This window comes from Brachyhypopomus gauderio, chromosome 21, assembly GCF_052324685.1.
Source record: "Brachyhypopomus gauderio isolate BG-103 chromosome 21, BGAUD_0.2, whole genome shotgun sequence".
Taxonomy (NCBI): Eukaryota; Metazoa; Chordata; class Actinopteri; order Gymnotiformes; family Hypopomidae; genus Brachyhypopomus; species Brachyhypopomus gauderio.
The window spans coordinates 5,709,186-5,731,547 of NC_135231.1; the positions used below are offsets into that span (position 1 = coordinate 5,709,186).

Sequence of the window (22,362 nt, forward strand, 5' to 3'; positions counted from 1 at the left end):
CACTACTACCAGCATTATGCTAATAACCGTGATCATCCACAGGGCTGTTCGACATCTCCCAGATGGTGCTTTTTGTACAGTCACTACTGCAGTACGTAATTAGTTGTGTGCAGTGGTGTGCAGACCCACACTCGCATGCTGCCTCTGTGCTGTGGGCATGTGAGGGGTAAGACAGCAGGCTATTTAATATGCAGGCTGCTGGGAACTTAAAGGTCACCCTGAGCTCACCATGTAGAGGAGAGCAAACAGACTGAGCTGATACTGTTTGGAGTTGTAATTTGGGAAAATGTATTAAATTAACGTCATTTTAACAAATGAAATTCCCATCTGGCCGATACTGGCTGCAGAGGTGGTTTCGCGTTACATCAGCTCAGACGATATTAGGACAACTGAGCTCAGTTTGTGTATAGGCTACTACAGAAAATGGGTTAATAGTTAGACCTGCACTAGATCGCTTGCTTTTCTTTATTTTAGATTATTTTGAATGCTTGGGTCAACACGAACACACACAGAAAACTTGCTTGGCATTGATTGGTTAAAATGTTCTAGACACCATTTTAATTTGTAGTACAAAATTCGATTCTTGGGCTTGTATGGTTAGTACTAACCATAAATAACAAGGGATATTAATTTATTAATGCAGCTTTAATACCAGCACCATTAATATATTTATATTTTATTAATATATATGACACAGACTTTCCAACAAAATAACAGACATAAAACTCACATTATAAGGTCTATAGTGGAGGAGAGAACAGGTATGGGTATGAATATACAGCATTGGGCATCAGTAATAACTATATGAGCTCTAGTTCTTGATCTACCTTAATCTTCTCTAAAAGTACAATGATCAATCACCTCATGATGCTGTGTCGGCAGTATTGGGCCCTGTTAATAACAACGAGACTCCTCAGTCTCACCTCCTCCCATGGCTTTCCATTCTGATCTAATCGCGGCAATTCACCAATACGACATCCAGTTGTCAGAGTCAGCATTTGAGACCGCCTTGCTCACAAGGAAGAGAGCGCTTCATCCAGACCGAGATCCAACTTACCGAGCCTTCCTGCCATCTGTGTCATCCTCCATGTTGTCATTTATATACTATGCATTTTACTTGATCTCCCATGATAAAACGGCACAACCCCTTAGCGGCACAGCGCACGCAGGAAACCACGACTCTTCCAATTCACACAGCTAGAATTTGCAGCAATTCCTTAACAAATATTACAAAAGATTCAAGGTATATGGATTTTTTTATTCAACAAAAAATATTTACCTCACAGGTATACAATAAAGATAATGGAAGCATTTTTGGAGAATAATTTATAAACCATCTACTCATGTAAAGCCAGCAGGAATAGTATTAATCATGTTAGGGTAAACTGGATTAGACATAGGAATGGCGTTCAATAACAACACAAAAGGTGGTAGCTTTGTCCATCTTCTACATCAGTTGTTAGCCAGTTTAGCCTCCTGTATGTTTTAGGTTATAACAGTATAAGCTCAGCTATGAATGTCATAGACACAATGAACTCTTGAGTAACCATGAGCAAAGCTAATAGCATTCTGCAGCGCTGTCCTTCAGCCAAAATCATACTGGCACACCATAATGACAAAGCCATGCACAGCCACCGTTTATGCATCAAAGACCAATCCAGCTACATGCCATATCTTTCATATACTGTATTTATTGTTTTTACAACAACACTGTGCATTTCCACAGTAAAAAAAAAGACAATGGAAAATACCCCCCCCAACAAAAACACTACATCTCCATATTGTCCTGCTGAAGCACACCGCTTCACCACAGGTCATCTGCAGTCCTCACTCCATAAGCTGTATGATCTAATCCAACATTTGTAAGCCCGTCTTCCCATGGACACACAGCTATGCTATTTAATGGATGTTGACTCCGATATGGAATATCATATCGGTCCAGATCATGTTACCAAACCCTGAGTTTCAAGACCACCTCACTGTGATGATGATGATGACAAATTATATTTTACATGACGTAAGGAGTATACTCTGATGTGACAAAGATTAACAAACACGTTTAACTCGTATTTCTTTAACAGTGTTTGCATGTATGTTTTTTTACTATGACATGGTATCAATGAGCAGCAGCAAATGGAATCAAATACCACCTCCAACAGATAAAACATTATAAAGAATTTTTATAATGCCACTATTAACCTTCTGAACATTGTTGTGCTTTGCAGACAACCCTGATAAATATGAGAGATATAATAGAGGGAAACAAGCTCAACCCTCCCTTTCAGGAACTTACAGTGTGGGATGGACATGGTGGAACCATCACTGTCCCAAAGTCCAGCTCTCTGATGCAGTGTCCGGTACACAATGTGCGCAGGGGTTTAGCTACAACAAGAAGACCCCACTGGTGTCTCTTTAGGCTGTGACAGGGCAGTGAAGGCTGGGGTGGTCTTATTAGAAGTTCCAGATCTTTCCGGTACGATCCGTCATAGGTAGCCTCAGCACTGTATGGTTTGAACCACACCGTGTACTGTCAATGTTCTAACCTGAGCGTGTCCATGTGCACACAGTAACGAGCCCCACCTCATGGGCTTAGAAGTCTTTGGTTTTGCAGTGTAAGAGTGTTGGCAGAAGGCTGTGTGTGGGGTGTGTGTGTGTGTGTGTGTGTGATGTGCGTGCTCCCTCATGCCCAGTGTACCTGAGCTCCTGAAGCAGAGCACCTCCTGGACTCCACAACCGAGGAGCCCAGCTGCTCCTCCTCACTCATCTCCTTAAGTCTCTTCTCCTCCAGGAAGGCCACAAGAGAGTTCCTCATATCCACCACATCCAGCATCTTCTGCAAGATCTGCTCCTCCTCCGCCTGCTGCTCTGCCGTCTTCTCAGAGTCTACACACACACACACACACACACACACACACTTTGAAGCATTTTGGCACGTAGGTGTACCACACAACAGGTCTTGCCTACTGCAAAAAGTGCTCGAGCGTGTAATCAGATTCCGAAAGCACAAATCACGACACGAGCGGTAAAAACTCCACTCGTACTCCGCAAACACAAGTGTGAAGAACGGGAGGTGGCTCGGCCCGTACCGTCTGTCTCCATGCAGTGGCGCAGCTCCAGCTCCAGCACGCACTGCTGATCCTCCAGCTCCAGTTGTCTGGACCTGCGCACCAACGGCAGACATCACAGGCGGCTTGTCGCGTACGCTGCCGCGGCAACACCACGACGATGTGCTGGGCGATGTGTGTAGTATCGTGTGTGCGGAGGCAGGGGTTTGGGGGTTGAGCCACCATTACAGATTGCAAATTTATGCTGAACGCACTCCATTTCAAAGGGTCTTAAATGCAACCTGCCAGCTCCCGTATTCAGCGTAATAAGTGTATATATTCAAAGACACTCAGAACAAAAGGTTGCCAGTGGCAACAGCGGAGAACAAGATGGCATGGATTTCATTATTGCAGAAATGACCGCCGTCCCCACCAGTCACCACGCCACACTGATATCATGAACAATTTCAGTTCAAATCCCTCACTAAAATAAAATTACATCCCAGTAAGATCTGAATAAAACTTTTATAACTGCTGATTATATTAACCACATCCGGTTCGACAGATGTCTCCAAACCTGAGAAGCACACGGCAAGTCTACAGGTGTTTACAGCACACGGCAAGTCTACAGGTGTTTACAGCACACGGCAAGTCTACAGGTGTTTACAGCACACGGTTCACAACTTACGCCACCATGAGATCTGACTCCTCAGAAACCAGCGCGTTTTTCTGTTGGACCAGATCAATCCACTGGTCTATCATCACAGAACCATCAGAACCTTAGAGAGAAGCACAGACATGTATGTAGCGAGGACAGTATGGAGGGAGATGCAGTTAGTCACCACATCGCTTTGGTAACTGGTTAATCAGTACTCCTCTGACTTACCCTATGGGAACAGGCGGTGAACAGATGGTGAAAACCAAATATTTCAATTGGTGATAAACTCTCTAAATAATAACCACGGGATGTCTGGCATATTAGATTCAGTAGCCGAAGCAAATGGTTCAGATACTAGGACCATTTTTTTGGATATGAAACTCTTACAGGTGACAAAGCGCATGCATGACCTTCAAGAAGATGGAGACTTTTGGTCTTTTTTTTTTGGTCTTGATAACCATGGAATTCCATATTAGCGCTTGAAAAGCACAAATGAACTGCACATGAACTTAGTCATGTGCAGTGGATCAAAAACACTCGAGTGTAGTGTTATATGTATATATATATGTATATATATAGTTATATGTAGTGAAAGTGTAGTGAAGCCAGCTCATACCAGGTTCTCCTCTGAGAGATCTCTCCAGCACCACTCCCTTCTCCTCCAGGTCCTTAAACGTCACCTCGATCTCCTCCAGCCTCCGCTGGATAGACTGCAGACCCAACCCACCAGCCATCAGAGGCATTAGTGAGAGAAATTACTGGTGCAAGACTATACATAATTAGCATAACCTAGTCTAGGTGATGTTGGAGCACTGATCTAGGAACAGTTTTGGTCACAGATTCTACCAAAGTCCAAAGGTGAGGTGTGTGGGAGAGCAGAGCAGTAGCACTATTTTCGCTCCACGACACTCCGTACATGTGAGTCCAGGTGTTAAATACTGCTGCAGGGTGAATCTAATCTTAGTTGGTCAGCACTGGCAAAGTGCCAGAAAAAACAGAGAAGAGAAAAAAAATAAAAAGAGAGGAAAAGGAGACCACGGCAGGGGTTAAATAAATGTACAGGAACGTGTCGACACGTGCAGGGGGCGTGACCTCCGACCTGAGCTTTGCGGAAACGCTGCATCTCGCTCATCTTGGCCCTTCGCTCCAGAGTCCTCATCTTCATCAGCTCCTGTCTCTCTGCTTCCGACAGCTTCAGCTGCACAGCCTGGACCCAGGAAAACGGTTCAGAGCATTCAGGCCCAAACAAGCCCGGGGGGCTTGAAGTTCTACATTCAGCTGGTGCCTCGTTGGAGGGAGCTTTTCATCTCAAGGGCTTAAATACAACTCCACCTTCTCAGTGGGACGTGTGTGCGAGTGCCGTTTTGTTCCAGCGTCTAACCTGGCCGTCTACGTAATGATCCACAGACACAAGATTCTCTTCATTCGCTCCGTTCTCTTCATCATCCTCATCATCAACGGCATCGGTTTCATCCTCTTCCTCCTCGGAATCTGGCTGAGGTGACACTGCTAATAATCCAATCATAAGCATCCGTCAACAGAGATGCCACACTCCATTTATAAGGGGTCACAACACTGCAGAGGCTGGGCATTTTACAGCCTCAATACAGTTTTTGTAGCCTATCCACAATTTGGCAAATCTTTGGTTACATAGGTGTGGTAAAGGATGACTTACTCTAAAGATCATTTAATGGGAACTGGAGGAGAAAAATTTCCTATAGGATTACATTTTTTACCGTTTCTTCTAGTTCATTTATCATGAAATCTTCCCAACATGTAATATGGCTGATTAATAAAAATTAAATGTGTAATGCGTACTTATTAAGTTTGCTTATGACAACCCGGCTTTGAACGAAACGTGCTTTTCTTATCAATGAAAAGCCACAACAGCTTGAAGGACGTGGTCCTACCTACGCGATGGACCTTCAGGACGCTGAATCGTTGCTGCAGACGTGGCGAGGACAGGTTCCAGGGGGAGAACTTGGATCTCACCCGGCCCTGCAGGCTCTGAGCAGACTGCTGGGGCTCACCCTTCCTTCGAAAACACCGCCGGTTCTTCTTATCACGAATATGGCCGCCGCCACCGCTCCAGTAGCCCTCCTCCTCCCCGCCGTCGTGGGGTTTGGAGGACGAGGAGGTGGAGGCGGCCGACGACGACGCCGGTGTCTCCGGGTCAGAGTCCTGGCTGAAGCTCAGGTTCACCAGCTGGGTCTTCTCCTCGCTAGTGAGCTGGAGCTTCCGCAGTGACTGCTTGGGTCTGGAGTCGGCCTGCCCGGGAGAACTGCCGAGCTCGGCCTGGGAGGGCGGGCTTCCGGGCTCCGCCCCGTGGCCCACGGCCAGGGTGGGGTCAAACACGGTTGAGGGTACCACGTTGTGGATAGTGCGGGGTTTAGGGACTGGGGTGGTCGACCGGGAGCCACGAGGGGCCGGCACGGGGGCGGCAGTGGGAAAAAAGGGCTCCGCGCCATCTTGTAGGCGATCAGCCTCACTCACGGGTAACTGCCAATCACCACACAGTGCTGACGGTTTTCCAGGATTTCTGGGTTCCTGGTCACCATTGGCTGCGAGTTGCTTCTCTTGGTCGGCGTGAGAGTTGGGCTCTGTCATTTCAACACAGTCTGGGTCTATAGAGATTTTATAGGAGCCCTTTCTCCTCACAGAGCGGCGCGTCTGAAGAGGCTCGTTCACCTCTTTTTCTTCATCGTTTTCATTTTTACTCTCATTACTTTTCTCCTCCTCGCTGTGCGTGCTCCCACCATCCTGTATGAATAGCAATTAAAAACAGACCTAAAGGTACTTCGACATTGCGTCAATAATGCTTAATAGGTTTGTCATTACCAAACCTTTAGAATAATTTGGGAATTATGAGGGAATTATTACAACAATTATGTGCACTGTGCTGTAAAAAGCATGCTTGTGAAATACACACAGTATTGCTTCAGCTTTGAAGGATCTTGTGATGAAAGAAATTCAGTGCTACAGGCAACTGATCCACTTCTTCTTGAGCCACTTTGCATACGCACACATGCAATATCTCTCTCTCTCTCTCTCTCTCTCTCTCTCTTTCTTTCTTTCTCCCTCAAGTGCTCTCAACTGGTGCTAGATTACACAATCATCAGCAAAACAAAGCCCATCATTGCCCAAAAAAACAACCCAACTGTTTCCTCCACTGTCACTAACTGAACTGGTGGCCTGTCAAATTGGCCCTTATTGCAGAAGCCATGCTTTCCTTCCGGTTCCTTCCGGTTCCTTCTGGGTTTCACTTCAGGGCAACTCCCCCAGAAAGATGCACAACATACATACATTCACATTACCCCAGTCAACACCGTGATGCAAATACAGTGCACTGCCATCGCACCTTAATGCATAGCACAACTAACTTTGGCGAGATCCATACCTGCGTGCCCATGGCCCGATCTGCTTGTACCGGCTCGGACTTTTCCTCCCCGTTCTCCTCCATGGCTTCAGAATGCTGCTCACAGAAGAACTTTCCTGTGAAAAAAGGGTTAGACGGCAAACGGTGAAAGACCCGCCTGCATCGCAAGGCCCTGGCGAGCTTGATGGGGAATCTGTATTCGTTTTTCATCTCTGCGGTGAATAATTTAGCTAGTCCCGTTTTATTCCGAGAGATAGAATGAGGCTCTACAGGCTAAACAGCTGTTGAGGAACAATGGGGATGTTTGGCACACAATGGTGTCTACAAGCTAAAGCATTAACTCGGGGTGTTGGTACGTACTGCTCCAAAACAGCATGCTGCATTTCAAGCATTTGTATATGCATTAGTGTGAATCTGGAATCCATATTTCCCAGATACATTTCCTCTTCTGCAGTAAATCAATAGATATATTCTGCTTTTTCACATGGATAATAATCATACACAGTAAAATCTTCTTTTCACAGTAATATCAAATCAGCTGATCTCAGTTGTGTTTGGCCTTTAGCACACGTGTAGCACATGTGAACCCAACACCACCATAACCCAGGGCGCTTTAGGCGAGGTGTATGCTGGCATGTTCATACATATCGCAGTCGAGCCAAACGTTACGGACATCTCTGCAGTACAATATTTCCTTCTTGTTCGAGCCTGGCTGGCTCCAAAAACAACATTAACCCAGCAATCCTAGGTACCATATACCCAGCACAGGCCCGCATCAGTATTACAGTACTGTAACGCTAGTAGTAAGGCTTGTGGTTCGTCTACGGAGGGCGGGGGCTCACCTGTGTCGGAGTGGAAGGCGTAGCCACCCTGACGCAGCGTGACCCCGCACTGCTGGCAGGTGAAGCAGCCGCGGTGGAAGAACTTGCCCTCGGCGCTGCCCCGCTCCACCACGTACAGGTGCTTGTGGCAGAAGTAGCACATTTCGCTGGTGCCAGCCTCCGTGGCGGGGGCAGAGGGGGCGGGCTACGGGCACAAACATGCGTGGCACGGTCACACCGCGTCGGGGGGGGGGGGGGGGGTGTGGGGTTGGCGCCACACAGACTCCACAGTAAGAAACACTAAGGCAGGGACGCACACGCATGGCTGTGGCGAACCGTATTTATCAAAAGAACCCGTTTGCGGAGAGGTCGTCCCCGTGCAGGTACGTCACGCATAATCATGAGCATCATCTCCGTCTGAGCCACCCGGCGGGCAATGGAGATAGAACAAGAGTGGCTAGCGCTGTGGCTAACGCTCGTCTGCGGCTACACGCGCGTCCGCCTCGCTGAGGGGGGAGACGACGTCGCGCTACTCACGCGTTGGCTGTCATCTTCCGCCCTCATGTTTTGTTCCCTTTCTTCTTTCTCAGCTGCCAGCCGCTCCTGAGGGGTGCAAGTCACATGACCTTGTTTACCACTCATGTTACGCAACCGGGCCAAAAATACACAATTTGTCTCACGGCCTGCTGTTGTTTGGAGGCATTGGTTGGGGGGTCGGAAAAATAATTGTGGGCAATCACTCACTGCATCGTTTATTTTCATTCCTCCCCCCATCCTCTCCGACTCCCCCTTCCCTTCTAGCCCTTTCATTTCCCCTTTTGTGCCTTACCCAACAGCAGTATGAGGTAATTGGCAATTGCAAAACGTGAATGCGCGTAATGAGGCTGTTGAAAGGTGCCTGCTCTCTAACTGCCCATTGTAACACTGCTGGATCAAAAGCACTTCACGCTGAGCTCGGTTCCGCCGAGCCCCGGCCGCCCAACACCTCTGGGAAGCCCGCAGCCCAGTTAGCACAAGAGCCGGAGGTGGGTGACCTGGCGGGGAAGGGGGAGGGGACCCACCTTGCGCCTCTGGAGAGAGTTGTGCTTGAGCTTGTTCAGGAAGAAGACAGCAGATCGGGCTCTGGCCAGGGACGCCGACTTGGAATTGGACCGCTCTGTGGAGGACAGAAGATAGCACATGAAAATTAGCTCCCCCCCAGAACCCGGCTCTCCAACGGGTTCACGTTACCAGAAGCCATCTAGTGGGTGAATTGGACTCTCCAGAATATGAGCTGCAAGATGAGTACAGTAAAGCAAAGACAATTCTAGCAGGTAAACGTAAAAAAAATAATAAAAATTACTTCGACTGGAAATAAAATTCAATAGATTCTGAAATACATCAATCCAATTTAAACTAAAACACACTACTAGAAGGAACATTTTAATGTGATAAAAAAAAGTTTTATATTGAATATTGAATGCATCACCGCAACATTCAAAGAGTATTACTACATGACATATGCCCCATGTACTCAAACCTTTGTTTATATGTCCAGCATACATACGGGAAATTCTTTACACCTCACGTTTTCTTCTAAATAAATAAATTAATTAACAGAACAAGCAACAAAACGGCATCCGCATTCAATAATGGGCTCGAGGCGACTGGAGAAAACAGCCCATGGTGACAGGCAGCATCCTGTTTCCCGCAACACACACATCCACACGAGCGTCTGCTCGCCCTGTCTGCACATCTGGCCGAGAGTCCCCTCCCTAGCAAACGCAGCATCAGAACCCCCGAAAGACGCAGCCAGTCCATCACCCAGCCTCCGAATACTCCTCCTGCTCCCCTAATACCTTTTCCCCCCCGCGACGTCTGCTAGACCTCCCCCAGATTGGGATTAGCGCGCGGATGTGGGCTGCGGCCGGGCTGGGAGAGATCCCCGCCCTTAGCCCCAGAGACTCATTCCTCTCCCCAGCTGTGTGTCGCCTGGTGCCGTGTGACTGAAGCAGCTCCGAGCTCCAGAGAGCAGAGTCGAGTAACGGAGCACTGCCCATTTACAGCAGAGCAGTCTGGGAAAGGGCTCTTAAAGGGACAGCAGCACTACGACCAGGATCTGCCTCCCATCACAACTACTGCTGCTTGGAAAGGTACGGGCTACATAGTACTAATTAAAATCATGCAAAATGAACAAAGTAATGCGAATAACAAAGTCGTACATTTGCATATGCACATACACGCATGAACTGTTGTGTAACAATATGAGGAACATCACTAAATATATTCAGTAGAGGTTAGTTATGGGGAATGTGCAAAGCAGAGTATAGATTTCTGTTTACCTGTCGGTGGTGGCGTCTGAGTAAAGGCGTTGTGGACCTGGGTGAGGTAGAGCACCACAGACAGCTGGTCAATCTCCTTGCTGGACGCCAAGTCACTGGCAGACATGATTGGCTCGATGCCAAACTCTCTCTGGAGAATATAGAACGCCAGCTGGTTGTTGTCCACTGCTGTGTTCTTGTCCAGAGAGGACATGTCTCTGTGAAATGACACAGGTGAGCAAAAAAAATAAAAAAGGTGAATGGTGCCAGATGTTGGAGCCTGGGCCTTTACAAAACTAAAGTACCAGAGATAGCAAGTTGGCATAAATGACCATAAGTGACCCAAAACTATCTGTGCTTCTAAAATTCTGCACAAATTCTGCACTTTTGACATCAATATAATAACTGACATATACGACACGGCGATCCTGGTTTGTCTGCAATGCTTTCAAGCTGTAGCACCACTTTCAGATGTCTAACAGTAATATCAATGTCTTGATCAACATGACCATGTTGAAATGTAGTGGAAGGAGCCTTACATGAGACTGGGTCTGAAGTGGTGGATCAGAGCACAGAGAGCCAATCCGGACCTCCAGGACTGACTGAAGTCCTTCACCTCGACCCTACCGCACCAAGCCGTGTGCTGCTGACACCAGCTCATCAGGTCTGCCATGCGTGTCAGGGAGTCTACACACAACACAAGCTAAAGGTGTGACTACTATCAATTGATGAATACGTTTGTAAAATTAACTAGTACTATGGAGGCAACTTATATGCCTGAAATATGGCAGCAGGATCAATTGAACCTTTAAGAAAACTGCTATAGTTTAAAAGGATGTAAAGTCGGGCAAAGGCAAAAAATTTTAATCACATAGTATGATAAACACTGAAAACTATATTGTAATATAAGCTATATTCCATTCCTGTGTCTACCCATTTATAGAAGGTCCTAAAGTCTTCAAATGAGACTGTGGTTGTAACATCTCTCTGACCTTGTTTTTTTGAAGGAAAAGGGCCTTTCTTCTTTTTTGCCAACACGCTGCCATCCGAATGACTGTCAACATCATACAGATGTTTCACCTACAGAACACACACCAGCACACACTTTTAACTTGATAAGAAACTATAGGAAGGAACAAATAAATGTGGTTCTTTAGCTTACTTGCTTGGGCTTGATGGAGAACATATTGACGTTGCGGTAACGTGATCGGGGATTGATGCTGTACGTAGAGTAGTTCTTACTGGTGTTCTCTGGAGTGGTCTGCGATAGCAACTGATAAACACTTTCCCTGTTTTATTCAAAGAGGGAGGAGCACATGGGAGGATTCAGCCCATTTCCTCCCAGACAAGGAGGAACAAACCCAGGCTCACCGCATACTGAACCAACATACATACTGCACCACCATGCATACTGCACCACCATGCATACTGCACCAACCTGCATACCACATACTGCACCAACAGACATACTGCATACTGCACCAACATACATACTGCACCTACATACTAGGGTTGGGCGATGTCTCCTGTTTACAGTGAAACATCGCGGTGGACGATGATATCATGGGGGGGGGGGGGGGGGGGGGGGGGGGGGGGGGCTCGTGATACTATATAAAAACATAATGATTATAAAATAAACCTAGTGTAAAAAAAGCTATATGGTGATAATTCTACCCAGGCTTTAATGTGTAAGGAGATAAAAAAAACCTTCCACTGCCTTTGAATGGCCCAGAGCAGGTTTCCGCTAATGGCATGCTTTCGCTGAAGTTGAACGTCATACTTCGGCTGACAATGAACAAGTTTCCTGACGCACAATGAGCAGGCTTATTCTATTAGCGTGAATAACATGAAATGTTTAAAATTAATACAGACATGTAGAAAAAAACGAAGACAAGCTATAACCTAGATATAAATAATAATATCCTAATAATAAAAAATAGAATAATAACAGAATAATATAATAATATGCCAATTAGGCATATTTGTAGTAGTAGGGTATTTGTATTCCCTGACTCTAATTCATATAAGTCTTATACCTGATTTGATCATTTTACGTACAATCCCTGCTAAAGTTTTAGGTGAAGGAGACCTAAAGAAGGTCAGTGTTTGTGGTAAAACAAAAAAGTGGGCGTGGCATCGCAATGGTTACCATACATCGCGATGGTGGGTCATAAAAGGGTCATAGGCACAACCCTACTACATACGTACCGCATACCGCACCAACATGCATACCGCACCAACGTGCATACCGCACCAACGTGCATCCTGCATTCTTCTCTACAATACCAAACTGTTCTAAAACTTTTACTGTTTTACTGTTTTTTGGCCTGGAAATCTATATTTGAGCGACAAATTATTATATTCTTTTCAATGGGCTGCACAGACACAATCTACAAAAGCAGGCTTTAAATGGAAGGATTATTTACTAAAGTAATTAGAACCATTAGCAGAGGCCATTTGCATGTAGTGTGGTGTGTTGAGTGTTAGGGGGCGCTACCTCTCGGCGAGAAGCTGCAGGTGGGGCACTCCTTTTGCCCAGCTCCGCACCATCCACGCCGTGTCAAAGGCAGCCAGGAAGCCGCGGGCAATGCCTGTACCCAGGGGCCAAAACGGCTACGGACAACAGCAACATCGTGAACGACCGGCTCCGCCCCTTACAAGTGTCGCCCATCCACTCATGGCTTATGTGCAATCATGCTTATTTAGTTTTAACAAAGTACGTCTTGACTGATCGAGTATGCTTGCCAAACACAATGGGGACCACTGTGAATCTGATTTTTGTAACAATGTAACAAAGACATATTTATTTAGGCTTTCAAGGATTAAGGCTTGTTTGGAGTAGTATGATGGTGTTTTCTGCAGTGTGTGTGTGTGTGTGTGTGTGTGTGTGTGTGTGTGTGTGTGTGTGTGTGTGTGTCCAGGTGCATCACACACCTCCACTAGGCAGTCTCCGACCAGGCCGATGAGAATCTTGTGACCGTAGCGCTCCCTCACCATCGAGGCGTTCTCAGCGCGGTGCATGCTGGTGAAGTCGAACGCGGCCACGTCCGGCTGGCCCTTGTGGTCCAACGCAAAGTCCAGTTTGGGCAGCTGGCCCCCGGTCGAGAAGTGAGCCGCGTCGTGCGCATACTGTAGCAAAGCCTCCTGGCTAACGTTAGCAGGAGCCAATAGCTGTGCAGCCTCCCCATAGTCCTGAACCGTGGAGAGGAGCAAATGGGGAACCTGTGACACCGCACCAATCTAAACCACCACTAGATAAAGCCATCACGCTGAGAGCACCACAAAAATAACCAAGCTGAGAAATACAGTTTTTCCAAATAAAGAAAATATGACTGCAGGAAAGAGCCACCCATCAGTCATCATAAGTGACTATATCTCTCATTAACATCCCTGGCTGTCAGAAGCCAGATGTCACTCCATCTTAAGGTACTTTGCCATAAAAGTTATTACATAAGAGTGTCTGCTAAATGTCCTAAGTGTAAATGTAAATCTAATCTGCTGTGGTGTGTGTGTGTTGTTCTTACCTGTTTAATGACCCCTTTCTTCAAAAGGCTGTGCTTCTTGGCAGTCATAACAAAGTAGTGAGTGTCATCTTTATAGTAGACAATATTCTCAAGATCAATGCCTGATAATGAGAAAAACAGAAGAGTAACAACGTTACCTCATTGGCTGTAACAGAGACATGCGGGTACGTGTTTGTGTACATGTCTGTGTGAGAGGGTAGGTACGCCGTGTGAATCCTTTCCCCATACCCCTTTCTGTGTGGAGATTCTGGAAGAACTTCTGGTTGTAGATTCGGGCCACACCACTAATCTCCTGCACCTGGGCTTCAGCTGCGCTGTGGTGGTTGATGAAGTTTGCAGTGATCCCGATGGCCAATTTCCCTCTCAGCTCCTTTATCTTAAAGCCTTAAACACAGACACAAGAATTCTGGGTAATATGAATCAAGCAGCACATTCCATCGGAATCTGCAGACTTTAAAATGTGCAGTGGGTGTGCGGACTGGTCTACCATCAGGAACAAATCTCCCTCCGCCCGCAGAGATGAAGACGTCAAAGCGATACGAGGCAACAGGGTGGGACGGGGGGTGAAGCGAGGCCGTCCAGCCTGGAAGAGAGAGACAGTTAGCCGACCCGGGTCCCAACGAGGCGTCCCGATGGTTCTCAGCACACAAGCACAGAGCAGAGGCCCAAGCACTGCCTACCTGTGGCCCCGGACTCCTGGGGCTCCACGAGGCCCTTGAAGGTCACTCCCATGTGAACCTCGACCCCCAGAAGCAAAACCAGTTTCAGTAGGATCAGTTGCAGCTGACGGATGCCTGCACACACATATCTGAATGCTAACCATCGCACACGTCTTACCACACAAACCACTGCACACCTACATAAAACACATAAATTAACACCCATGTAATACAGAGACGCATTTGGCAAAGAGCTGCCCATATTTTGTGTAAATGATGGAAAATGTATTTGGGATTCAAGAGGAAGAAAGACTAAGAGGAACCCACTGATGTGGTCGAGAGAGCCAGAGCAGAACCGGCCGTAGAACTTTTTTGCGCCAAGGTTGCGTAGGTCACGGATGGTGTAGGGCCACAGGTGCAGAACGTTGTTCCTAGAGAAGGACCTTCTCTTGTCCAGCAGGACAACCCGCGCACCGAGCAAGGCCAGTTCGATGGCGGTCCGGAGCCCACACGGACCTGCTCCCAGCACTAAACACTGAGAGACCGGACAACACAAAGGCAATGGACACCAAGAGCCAGAGATGGGAGCAGCATGGCTGCAATAAAAGTGGCAGGACTAAGCGTATTGGTTCAAAGCTTCGGCAGGATCGTACCTCCGTCGTGGCGCAGGGCTTGCCCTGTTCGTAGTCAGGGTGGGAAGCCCTCTTGTCAATTTTCTGCCACAGCTCTTTAGCTTTCCAGAAGTTGAGTTTCTCTTTTAGCCTGCCGTAGAAGTGCCGGTAGTCCTTGGGGTCCACCTCTAGATGGCGACAGAGGTCAGCGAAGGTCTGCCGAACATCCTTGCACGTCTGAGCGGCCACAAAGTTTTCGAACAAGGCATGAGCCTGGTTGACATTCTTCTGCTGGTCAGCCATGCTGACAGGGTGCTGGGCTGGGCCTACCAGCCTCTGAACTGTCTGGAGGAGAAGAACAGAGAGAGAGAGAGAGAGACATCACATTAGCGTTAGCATATGGATATATGCTATACTGCCTACATGTGTAATGACAATAACATTGAATCCAATCTAATCTAATATTAACACTTGTTTAGTGGCATGTTAACAGGGTTTAACGTCGTCCTGTTAAGGTCTAGTTTCAAAATCAAAATGATCAGTATGGAAAATAACGGCCATGCTGAATAACCATTCTGTGACCTAGGCCATCTTGTCTGTCTTTTTCATTCTTAAATAAAGACATTACTTACACAAAATTATTTTAATCTTTCATCTATACACTTTACATGTATAATATGAACCCTCAGTACATTGATTTTTAAGTTTTAGTTCCTAGATTATTTCAATCTTTCATTTTGACACCCATGTGTAATTTGTTCTTCTTAATTTTTAATGCTTTTCATTTCATTTCAAATTAGTAGATGTATCTATACAATATTTTTTTTCCCCTAAGGTAACAGATTTCAGCATGAAAGCCTATTATTTAACAGTTATGTGAAGCACTTTGAACTGTCATTGTGCTATGTAAACAGGCTCGTCTTGACTTGCCTATGAATTGTTTCAAGGCTTTGTCTGATTTGGTCAAACCCAATTTAATATTGTAGTATACACATTTTTTAGTTTTATTCCCCTGTCCCTAAACACAACCACCATGTTTTCTAAATCTTCTTTTTCCTGGACCTTTGAACTGTGGGACAAAGACATGGCAGAAATCATAATCATCATAGCACTACACATCGTAAAACTACACATAAATGGCCCTACCGGCTTCTCTGAGCACCTTCACAAAGGGCGCAAAGATTCAGAAGTTCAAAGGTAAAGTTCCCATAATTGTACTGAACTGCACAGTGTTTTCTATCCAAACAGATTTTATCTGTAGCCACCAGTTTACTACATGACGTTAAAAACGTAAACCGTCCTTTAGCGTACATAGGTCATGAGTACATGGCTCTGACAAATGATGCTGTCTTCTTCTGTCTGAAGATTTCTCAGAGGGCATCTAAAAAAAAAAACTTCAAATTTGAACTGCAAATACGCACTGTCATATACAAGTTCCCTAAACAATTTGTTTTTATCATGTTCAGAACAAGTTCCCTAGTGGCTGTACTCAACGTTCAGAACGATGAATTTGCAAAACGCCGACAGCTAGTTTGCACATGTGGTGTAAGCGCCTGCGATCGCAGGGATCCAGCGCCTCCCAGCCCTACGCATAAAGCAGGTTAGGACATGAACTGGAACAGCTTTGGTCACCACATCTCTGCTCAGGCTGAAAGAGACAGCCCGAATCTCTGTAAACAATGCTACGTTCTTGGTGTACGATGAACCTACCTGTGATGTCGACAACTGCACAGATCTGCACGAATCACCCAATGGCTGAACGCCGGCAAACCTTCCTGCTTAAATCTCTTCCATCTCCACTTCCTGTCCATGATTAGTTTGGCATAAAACAGCAGGGGCTCCAATGATTGGCCCTCTGTGCTGGTTTATTATTCTCTTAAGCTAATATAAGCTGGAAAGAATCAGCAGGAGGTGGGGGAAGATAAGAGGTCTCTTATGAGTAATGAACCAGAGAGGGCAGCTGCTTTTCCATGGAAACAAAATTAGACTTGTCCAGTAACCCCGTTTAGTGTTGACCTGATGCAGGAAAGCATGCCACATATAACCAAACGGTCACAGCAAAGACACAGACAGGTAGTGTTGAGATGGTCCGAGTGCCTTGTGCTTTAATCCTGGCTTTGTGTCATTACGTAGCACATCCATACTCCCATCCATTAAATAAGATCAGACAAGAAACTGAACAAGAATAGCAAAAATGCTTTCGGTGCTTTCAAATACAAGAAGTTCTCCAGAACGTCTGTTGTTAGATGTTTTGTTTGGGGTCAATAATGCTGGTTTGTAAGAGGCAGTGTTCTGTACTTGGAAAAAATATACCTCACCCCTTCTGGCAACACACAGCAAATGTCCGGAAAAGCTTTCTTCAAACTTACTAACCCAGGACTCCTATACACCCTCTTCAGTACAGATGCCAATTTACCAGGAGTTTAAAACCAGACACAAGAAGGCTATTCTAGATGACAGAGAGTCTGATGACCGAGATAGTGGGAAGTGTCAACATCACCAGTCCTAGTCAGCATCACACAGTTCTGCCTATCAAGCACAAGCTGCAATAAATAATAATAATCTCAAAATAAACATTATTTAGGATAAGGTTAAAACAACCAATAAACACTGCTCTATGTAACAAATACATGCAGGAAATATGGGGTGGAATGTGCACTTGTGGCACTGTAGGTACTCCAGTTAAAATAAATTACCAGTGGAAAATGAACCGTGTGTGAACAACACACAATCTGCTGCCCCCTGAGATCAAAGATTCTCATTTGCTGCGCTGCAAATCCAGCTAGCTTTAAAAAGTGGCCTGTTGAGGGTGGTCCATTTGACTTGCGGGTTGACCATGTTGGACATTTGGTCAGTGAAGGTGAACGGTCATTTGTTCCTATCTGCACTCCGATTACCATTAACACCCACGACATGTGGGTGATGTTGTTAACAGCTCAGAGTCAACAAAATATGGGGCGTGTGCTGCTTACTTCAGCTGCAAGGCACATGGTTTGCAGCTGTGTGCACATAACTGGTCAATCAAAATTTTCCAGATTTCCTTTAGACAGCTTATAGCATTGCCTTTGAAGTGGTACAGGCCCTTCTTAGTATTATTAATTCCATGTTTTTATTTTACAAGTTACATTTATATAGCGCCTTTCACAAGCCCACGGACGGTTTACATAAAAAACAAACAAAAAAAAAAAAACTATAAGGAAACTATAAGACTATAAGTAAAAGTAGGAAACAAAAAGAAAGTTTTGAGTTGAGATTTGAAGGAGGAAAAGGTAGAACAGTTGTGAAGGATCAGATTTAATGTGTGGGACAGCTAGCAGAGCAGCATGTGTGGATCTACAGGGGCCAGGGAGACAATAAACCTGAATGAGTTCAGCAAGATAAACCAGAGTTAGACCACGGAGGGCCTTGGAAGTGAGAATAAAGATTTTATCATTTATCCTGAGCAGGTAAGCAGTGCAGCTGATGCAGGACTGGTGTGATATGTGCAGAATGATTCATAGATGTAAGGACTCAAACCTCAGAGTTGGGGATGTATTAAAGACAGTTTAATTAATAACTTCAGAAATGCACTAAGTGTGTGACCAGAGACTATAGGAGCGAGAGAGCTGATCCGAATATCATCTGCATAGCAGTGAAAGTCAAGGCAATATTTCCTAAGGATCTAGTCTATTAGAGACATGTACAGTATAAACAGAAGGGGTCCAAGAATAGAGTCCTTTGGTACACCTTGAGCAACAGGTGCAATGGCAAAACCTGATGAACAAAACCAGTTTAAACAAAACCATTTCCCAAAAGTCCAAACTCTCAGTTGTCTCTGGGGTGAGGTTGTCTTATTAGTAGTCTTTACAGCATGCAATAAAAACGTATTGCTTTTATCATTTTTAAAAAGAGCTATAAAAATTTAATTTGTTCCTCATCTTGCGCCTTTCGGTTTTGCTCAGTGTTTTTTTTGGTTTTCACCTGGTAACATTAAAAGCACAAGATGAAAGAACAGAAGTCACTTTTCTACATGTTGCCTCTATTGCGCGAGGTACCTACATCCCAGTGGTCAACATCTACAGCATTCTCTACTTGGGACATATGAAGTATTTGATTATATGAACAGGAGGTGTGGTTGCACCCCTTTACACCTGCTTGAAATCTGTGTTTCTGTCATTTACAGGTTCAAGGTTCTTTACCTTTAGGTTAAATATAATCTAAAACATCATAAATATCAGCTAGAACAGAAACAGGGACCAGAATACCTGGATATGTAATAAACGACTTAAATCTGATGCTTTTTACATATGGCTTTCCCATATCCTTTATTCTGTTTGTGTGTGTCCTGATGTGTAAGACTGATGGAACTTCTCAAGTTCAAGATGCAGGCTACTCAACTGACTCATAAGGCTGGTGAGCATGAGCAGTAGAGGAAGGAAATGTGATGCACATGGAAATATTTAATGTGCATGTGTGAGAGAGTCTGATGGACTAGGACATAACTACACAATCAAATAGGAGCATACATCTGCCCTCCTCTTTGTGTACAGTGGAAGGACTCTTGGAACCTAAGGTGCAATGCACCACATTTCACTTTCATCACACCTTTTGCAAATAATGAATTGAAGCTCATGTTAACAAAGAAAGCAGCTAAATGTCGTAGACTCGCTATAATGTAACAGTTCTACTCAAGTCCTCTAATTCCTTCAGCCCTTACTTACATCATATAGACTTCAGTACATATTTTAGTGCTTTCTTGCCACTTAAGTTAGAACAAACCACAAGGCTGCCACAATATAACTAGTTACACATCTACTCGTCTCAGTAATCCAATACGTAATCCTCCCCTACCTCATAGAAACCTTATTTGGAAGAAAGGGTTATGATAGAAAAAACTGAATCAACTGCAGTGGACTGCGTTTCATACCGATAACCCTTCTATGCTTCCTTTCATCCCATTTACACACAGAGCTAATTTAGTATTAACTTTTTACTTTGCTACGGTGTTCATATTTCTTGCTCAGACATAAATGTACTCACATATAGACTTCCAGCTTTTTGATGTGAATGATAGCCAAGAAGCTGTTAGAGGAAGAGGCCAAGAAAACAGATTCAACATTCAGAGTAAACAGTAGTCCTTGTCCATTTTGTGTTCCTGTTCTTAACTGCTTAAATAGAAAACCTTTGGTTAAAACATAACCTGTTCAAATGCTCATGCAAACGACTGAGACAGGCCCTTAGTGGCACAGCCCCACTATTTGGGCCAGGGGGGAGAGGATGGGGGTTATTGTCTACCTAAACGAGGCCTTTATATATGCTATTGTGTAGTCTATTTAAAGCCCTTTGCCCTGTTCGTACAAGTGTAGTGTTTTGACACCTAACGCTGCTTCTGTGAAGAAACCAATGGGGCACTGAATGAGAAGACGATGAATGACAATGTTGATGAATTAACGACCTCAGGAATATTAAGTGTCTGGAAAATCTTTGGGCCTCATTCTGGACGTACTGGGGAAAAGTTACGCCGAGGCCAGCATTCATGATCCAGATATGCAGACTGGCGCGGCCTGGTCTAACAGCCGTCCGTGAGCGCGCACTGCATGTGCATGTCATACGTGCACGAGCGTGGCTCCTCCTGCACGGACACTTCACATCTGCCGTTACCGCAGACGGAAGAGTGTTTTACACAGTTTTCGGCTAGTTTTGAATGCTAAATAGTTAGTTGGGAAGGTGCTACCTGGCTGGTACATGCTTTAATTAGCAGGTCAGTGATAGGAAGTAAATGCACACGTTTTCTCTCGCAAAAATAACGTAATCGGTGGTTAAAAGTACGCACCATACGTTCGCCATTTGACTGAGTTGTTCATTCAAGCAGTGGCCTGAGAAGTTCATTAAGGATGACAAAGTCGGATGACTCGGGCACATTAAAGTTTTTTTTAAACAACGTGGAACTACAAACCAATACGAGAGTAAAACACACTCACCAAATACAAGAGCGCCAAGGAACTGAGACAATCCGCCCAAACCAATCAATGAGATCTTCAAACTTCCGCAATAACGTTGCTACATCTTCCTTAAAACACAAATACTCCGATTTGATCTGCGGTACGGAGCAGTCACACAAGATGCCGATTGCTTATCGTTTCTTGTTAAGAAAATGCAGCAACAACTTGTTGCTTCTACAGGGAAGTAGTTAACAATTTATTAAAGTGCACTGTACATGCGTGAACACAAATATGTTACTGAAATCCTGAAAAATTATTCGAAGGTTTCGCGAGTATTTAATCAATGTAATCGGGGAAATTTCATTCGATTAATCGACAAAGCATCGACAAATAAAAAGATTCGAAACAACGAAAAGTGACCTAAATTTACAAACAAATCTTAACAGTTACACCTGCTTAGGCGACACACCCCAGTTTTAAGAGATTTTTAATGTAGCTGACCAGATTGTGTGCGATGTGACTTGCATCTTGGAGGGACTGGAAGCATTTACATTTCATTTAGTCAACAGGATATTTATTAGGCTACTCGCCATTTATAATCTCAACGTCACTTATGTCAACACCAGCAGCTAATATAAATACAGGCTACACAACACGCCAACGTTGTTATCAACATGTTTGTAACATTAATGTTCTTCTATGCCTGACTCAGGAGAGAAAATACAACCTGGCTGAAAAATACCACAACGTGTCGACACAGGTAACGCCACCCGAATGGCTGCCACACGTTTCTGTTAGAACCTCGTCCGAGTCGTGGACCTACCTAACTCTGAACTCGATTCCTTATATCCCACAAGCAAAACGCCACCTGTCTTCGAGATGTTCTCCTTTCGTCGGCGCATCAGCGTGTAATCATGATCGTTCAGCTCCAACTCTTTCGTGCCTCCACAATCTTCCGCTCTCAGGGCAACCTTTAAAGCCTTGCATGCACGTCACATACAGTAAGTTATACCGGTATCCGTCAGCAGTGTAAACTGCTACAAAACCCTTAGTTACTACTGATACGTCCATAACCTGCTTAATTCACTAAAAAACATACTCGACACATGGAACATATAGTTCAGATCTTTGACAGGTCGATTATAACATATATATTGTCCCCTATCATAACACCCATGACTCGTGCTTACTTCAGACAATAAACGTAGTATAAGACCTTCTGTATTAAATAGCTATAGGCTATGGATATGATGTCCAATTAAACGCTGCAATGTAGCGTACTTCTTAATGAATTAACGAATGAAGGACGGCATGTAACCGACTTCCGAAAGGCTGCTGTGGTTTTTAAGTTTTCAGTTTCATAAGTCAGTAAAAAAGAAACTTTTGCAAGGATCCAGTGCCCCCTAGAGGCCAAACACAAAGCAATACAAAGTGGTATTAAGTGCTGG

At 45.0% G+C, this 22,362-nt stretch overlaps 1 protein-coding gene and 1 long non-coding RNA gene across 5 annotated transcripts; one reads left to right on the forward strand and one right to left on the reverse strand.

The window, feature by feature from the left end:
- Positions 1-731: 731 nt before the first annotated feature.
- On the reverse strand, positions 732-22,230 carry mical1 (microtubule associated monooxygenase, calponin and LIM domain containing 1). Of its 4 annotated transcripts, none has more exons than XM_076983726.1 (25): positions 20,806-20,823; positions 20,013-20,054; positions 15,036-15,338; positions 14,710-14,917; positions 14,404-14,517; positions 14,211-14,306; positions 13,952-14,107; positions 13,724-13,824; positions 13,134-13,391; positions 12,697-12,812; positions 11,362-11,488; positions 11,192-11,279; positions 10,739-10,886; positions 10,221-10,417; positions 8,961-9,055; positions 8,437-8,502; positions 7,921-8,104; positions 7,100-7,194; positions 5,613-6,462; positions 5,084-5,208; positions 4,802-4,909; positions 4,319-4,412; positions 3,733-3,823; positions 3,087-3,160; positions 732-2,883 (listed from the first exon to the last, which is right to left on the reverse strand). In XM_076983726.1, exons 1-25 carry the CDS (start codon positions 20,806-20,808, stop codon positions 2,681-2,683), a joined length of 3,942 nt encoding a protein of 1,313 aa, XP_076839841.1. In that variant the 5' UTR covers positions 20,809-20,823; the 3' UTR covers positions 732-2,680. The 4 variants fall into 4 exon arrangements, with proteins under 4 accessions (XP_076839841.1, XP_076839840.1, XP_076839842.1 ...); XM_076983725.1 differs by having other exon boundaries at positions 734-2,883; positions 5,084-5,211; XM_076983727.1 differs by lacking the exons at positions 20,013-20,054; positions 20,806-20,823 and adding an exon at positions 21,738-22,230 and having other exon boundaries at positions 735-2,883; positions 5,084-5,211.
- Positions 9,005-13,954, forward strand: LOC143484802 (uncharacterized). Its single transcript, XR_013122720.1, has 3 exons — positions 9,005-10,031; positions 10,724-10,908; positions 13,121-13,954. It is a non-coding gene; the product is annotated as an uncharacterized LOC143484802 (long non-coding RNA).
- Positions 22,231-22,362: the final 132 nt, after the last annotated feature.